This window comes from Chelonoidis abingdonii, chromosome 9, assembly GCF_003597395.2.
Source record: "Chelonoidis abingdonii isolate Lonesome George chromosome 9, CheloAbing_2.0, whole genome shotgun sequence".
NCBI classification, from domain to species: Eukaryota; Metazoa; Chordata; order Testudines; family Testudinidae; genus Chelonoidis; species Chelonoidis abingdonii.
Window position 1 is genome coordinate 77,809,724 of NC_133777.1, and position 5,387 is coordinate 77,815,110.

General features: G+C 34.5%; 1 protein-coding gene across 6 annotated transcripts in view; it reads left to right on the plus strand.

Moving 5' to 3' along the window:
- The window catches only part of MEF2A (myocyte enhancer factor 2A), a 143,138-nt gene extending 138,576 nt beyond the window's left edge, over nucleotides 1–4,562 (plus strand). For all 6 annotated transcript variants that reach the window (XM_032783048.2, XM_032783045.2, XM_032783047.2 and 3 more), the window contains one exon: nucleotides 359–4,562. In XM_032783048.2, the coding sequence (XP_032638939.1) occupies nucleotides 359–683 (325 nt within the window). In that variant the 3' untranslated portion in view covers nucleotides 684–4,562. The remainder of the gene's footprint in view (nucleotides 1–358) is intronic.
- The last annotated feature ends 825 nt before the right edge of the window (nucleotides 4,563–5,387 follow it).

Below are 5,387 nucleotides of genomic sequence, written 5' to 3' on the forward strand. Positions count from 1 at the left end.
TGCGGGATACCGCCTGGATGCCAATACCGTCGATTTGCAGCCACACTAACCCGAATCCGAGATGGTAATACCGATTTTAGTGCTACTCCTCTCGTTGGGGAGGAGTATAGAAACCGATTTAAAGAGCCCTTTATAGTGATATAAAGGGCCTTGTAGTGTGGACGGGTACAGCATTAAATCAGTTTAACGCTGCTAAAATCGGTTGAAATGCGTAGTGTAGACCAGGCCTAAGCATTCAATAAATGTTTTTGTATTTCTGTATTTAGCTTGGATTCAGTTTGAACATGGGCTACAAGATTTCGCAACGCTTAATATTTAAATATAAATATGAATTGTAACATTTTTTTTATTTCCCCAGTGCTGGAGGCCAGTTATCTCAGGGTTCAAATTTATCCATTAATACCAACCAAAACATCAACATAAAGTCCGAACCAATTTCACCTCCACGGGACCGTGTGACTCCATCTGGGTTCCCTCCGCAGCAGCAGCAGCAATCACGGCAGGAAATGGGTCGTTCCCCTGTTGACAGTCTCAGTAGTTCCAGCAGTTCTTATGATGGCAGTGATCGGGAGGACCCAAGAAGTGATTTCCATTCACCTGTTGGGTTGGGAAGACCACCAAATACAGAAGATAGAGAGAGCCCATCAGTGAAACGAATGAGAGTGGACACATGGGCAACATAAACTTTCAGCATTGCCACTTCTATTTTGTGTTATCACAGTGAACTGTCCTGACATATCTAAATTTATAAATAAGGACATGAAATAAATATATTTATATGTATATACATACATGCATATATATATCTTCACATGTGTATATATATGTGCGAGTGTATGTAGCATACACAAAATCATCAGGCACTTACTACAAACTCCTTGTACAGCTGCAGATGTCCCATGGTAAAAATATAACAAAACAATCCTATAGGCATTGGTCTAGTCTGGCACTTACCTGGACATGCTGTTTTAATAATATAACCTGTTCTGCAGAGAAACATTGTACCTATCTATAATCCTGCCACACTAGATTGCAGAAACCAAGAGGGCTCCCCTGTAGTAGTGTCCCCATGTGTTTTATTAGAGCTGTATGGTTACTTGTAGTTAAGAAACAATGCTTTGTAGCAGCAGAGCAGTAGAAAAGCAGGAAAAAGAAAGCAATACTGTACATAAAATGTCCTTTATATTACCCAACCTGGCATGGGTCTCTGTTGCAGAGAGTGCATGGCGAAGGGCTGAAAGTATAAATACCTGTTTTTGCACATGCAAAAAAAAATGTATTGGGTCAAAGAAGTGGTTCTTAATAATAAAAAAAAAAGTGAAAGAGAGAGAAGACATAGAGAACTCGCATGAAATATTCAGAAAATAGCCTAGAAAATAAAGCATTAACAAAATAAAAGTAATATATTAAGTTATAATTGGAATATGTTTGAAAAGTTTCTTTTTACATTCTATCTTTGAAAAATATAGAAAGAAACGGATTTAGCTCATGTATATTTTATATTAAAGAAAACAATACCCTTATGAATTGAAGACTATATATAAAAGTTATATACAGTACTTTTGGACACATTCTGCTATGAATTATTTATATAAGCCAAAGCTGTATGATGTAGCTTTTTGTAGAGTATAGTTTTATCTTGTTATTTTGACTTTCTAGTTTTTTGCTTTCAGAAGAAAAAAAAAAAACCCTTGCAGGCAGAACATTGGGGGGAAAATAAGCCATGAACACTTATTATTCTATATGTAAATTAAAATTTGAGCCAAACTCTTTGTGTATATAGCATCTTAAATATATCACCTTTGGTGTAAGTACCTATGTATTGTACGTTCACCAGATTAAAAAGTATATTTTTGTGGATTGACGCCAACTTGAAAAAAGGCGAGGTCCTTATTAAGTAGAGTATTCACTGTTTAATATTTACTATTTTGTTAAATATACTGTACTTTCTTTGGATTTTAATTATTATTAATATTATTATCCAGATTTTTCAGAGGATGTATAAAGGAGTTGTCCCCTTCACTGGTGGTGAATGTGTGCCGTTAAAATGTAATCTCTGTGCTGTATGGTTAAGCTTCATTATACATTTTATATATATGTATATAAATAGCAAAGTGGCAAAAAAAAACAACAAAAAAAATCTGGTGTTAAGTTCATCCTACATAAATATTAAAAATCTGTTACAACACATTTTAAGGCATTATCTTAAAACTGCCTCTCATGAGAAAATATTCAGTGGAAAAGTTTGACCTAATTATGTTAGGGAAATAACATATATCAGATGAGCACAAAAGGTTTTGTAAGTGGTTTGGGACAAAACATTTGCTTTGGAAAGAAATCCTCTCATGTCTCCTTCTAACACTCAAAAAAAAAATTGAGCAAGAAATCCAGATACCCAACATGCTATGTATCTGGTTAGTACCTAAAGTTCTGATCCTGCAATTCTTTCTCATGCATTAGTGAGCCTACTTGCAAGAGTTAAGTAAGAAATTTGCCCATCATTCAGGGATGTTAAGGAGTACCATGATCTCTGCTTTTAAACTGATATTGCTATTGCTAATCTATTGAAGTTGGGCAAAGATTTACTTAAAACTGGATCTGTACAGAGTGAGTCTCGAAGGGGGGGCCAAAAATCTGACACAATTCGCTTTGCTTTAGTAACTATGTGCTTAACTTATGTTTTGAGTTAAAACTCTGTGTGCTTTGAAATCCCTGCTACTTCTCTTGTCATCCTGTGTATGCAATATTATTATATCCCTCCTCACGACGAACAAAATAAAATGTAGACTTGTAAGAAACATAAATCTAACTACTAGCCACTCCAGTTTTGGGAAAAATTGAAGTTGTTTTATGTGTTACACAAAACTCTTTGAAGTTAATTCTGTATATTTATTAAAACATTTTTCTCTTAGGCATTTAACACTTTTTAAGGAAATTTTCTAGTAAAGTCACTCAGTTGATGCTATAATTTAAAAAAAAAATGAGAGGTAGAAATGGAAATCCAGTGTGTGCAGCCATCTCCTTGGCATCTGCTTGTACACGGAATGATCCAAGAACAAGGGTACTGCAGGTGGATTTCAAAACTAAATTTGTTGTGTTGTCAGTGTAACTTGAAATTACGGAATTTTTTAAAACGTTTGAGCCAAACTTTGACTTCCTTTCAAATTAATCCACATTTAGTAAATTGAAGCTAGAGTAGTCACTGCAACAGAAGAGCCTAGAGAGGATTTCAATTTTCAAATGAAAACTGCATTTCCAAAATATTTCAGTTCACTTACTGTTTCACGGAACCTTTAATGCTTTGAAAAGTTATGTGATTTTTTTTGTTATTTATGCATGTATATGAACTTTGCTGTACATTTGAGTGGGAGTTCTGCATTCACATTTACTGTCTATTTTCTTGTGTGCCTTATGAGATGGCTTTGCTGACTGTATGTCAATAGTCTTTATTTCTATGCAGGTTTGTAAGCAGTACTCTTACTGTTTTCTAAAACAATGTTATATAAGGTTTGGAGTTTGTATTTAAATCACACCAACTGACTAATGTAAAACTTGTGCAATTCTTGGGAATTGAGGATCAGACTGTTAACCTGTTGCCCATAGCCCTGTAGTGGACTCCAGTCGATAAGCCTTTGCAACAACATCCCATCTATCTGTGGAAGAACTCCACATCATGGAAATCATAGGGGAACTCAGATTTTTAATAACACTAATCGTGTAAGTTTGGAACATACTTTTTTTTAGGAGATGTAGAAGTGTTTTGTAGAAGAGAGGACACGGCACAGGAGAACATGTCAGCAATTAAAAAAAATAAATATAGTATTTTTTAGTAAGTAAATTTAATACATGCAGTTCAAGGTAGGGTTGCAGATGGATCAAATCTACTGTGAACCTATTTGGCTCGTATTGATTCATGAGAGTTGTACCTGCTAAAATGACAAATCATCTTTGAGCTCTAACTAACTAATCGTGTTTAAAATATATATATATATAATCGGGTTTGTTGGAGAAAAATGCTTTAGCATTTCCTTTTATTGTAAAGGACACTAATGCATCAAAAACTTTTCTGTATTATTATGCGCACAAGAAATATATAGTAAATAAGGAACATCGTAACTCCTAGCAGTTGATCGTGGGAAGAAGTTAAATTAGAATGTGAAAGAAAGACTTATAAATGTAAACAGTTACTTCTTAGTAGAAACTTTCTTCACTTTGCTGTGCAAGAGAACACTGCTTTGCTATATTTAAAATGGCTTTTTTAAAAGAGATTTATGTATTTGTTAAATGTTTGTAGTCAACAGTTCACACAAGAAGCTGTTCACGGTTTAATGATGATAAGCCGTTTGGCGGCACAAGCTGGACTTTGTTGCCATCCTTGAGAAGAATCTTTTAAGAAAAAAATAAGTTAATCTCAATTTTTCCCTGAATGTGTTGTTTTTCTTCATTATACAATAAATATTCTAGTGAACTTTTTATCAAATGGTTAAGAAAATGCTAGAAGTTGTTGTAAAATATTTGTATCCTGCATTCACTAAAGTAAAAATACTGGCTTTTACTGTGTACTCCAGACTCTGTCGTATTTGCAGAGTATAGTGCTTTTATCATGCCATTTCTCCTTCTCCCTAGTGCCTGAAAGAATACTTTCAGCTTGACTCTAAAGAGCACCTGTTAATAGAATCATGGACCCATTTTCATCCGGATGGATTTTTTTAAGACAATAGAATTATATCCATTCATATATTTTCCTCATTGCAGCCAGAATTAAGAGTAGTTCTGACATAAATCCATATAATAAAAGAAATATGAATAGACAAATACAAAAATTGGTGTAAATAAAATTTTCATAATTTAAATAACTCCTTTGTAATGTTGAAATGGCGTATTTCCTTCCCCTAATGTTTGCTCTTCCACTGCGCTTGTGTACTGGATTGGCATTTATAAGGATACTCAGAAATGCTGGATTGCTGATATATTTAAATAAAAAAACCCTCTCATGAAGAATTAAAGGTGCTTTGGAAATAATAATAGCTGATGACATGTACTAGTCCAGGGGTAGGCAACCTATGGCACGAGTGCCAAAGTCGGCATGCGAGCTGCTTTTCAGTGTCACTCACATTGTCCGGGTCCTGGCCACCAGTCCAGGGGGCTCTGCATTTTAATTTAATTTTAAATGAAGCTTCTTAAACATTTTAAAAGCCTTATTTACTTTACATACAATTGTTTAGTTATATATTATAGACATAGAAAGAGACCTTCTAAAAACGTTCAAATGTATTACCGGCACGTGACACCTTAAATTAGAGTGAATAAATGAAGACTTGGCAAACCACTGGTGAAAGGTTGCAGACCCCTGTACTAATCTCTAGCTCCCCTTGAGAAATGTTATT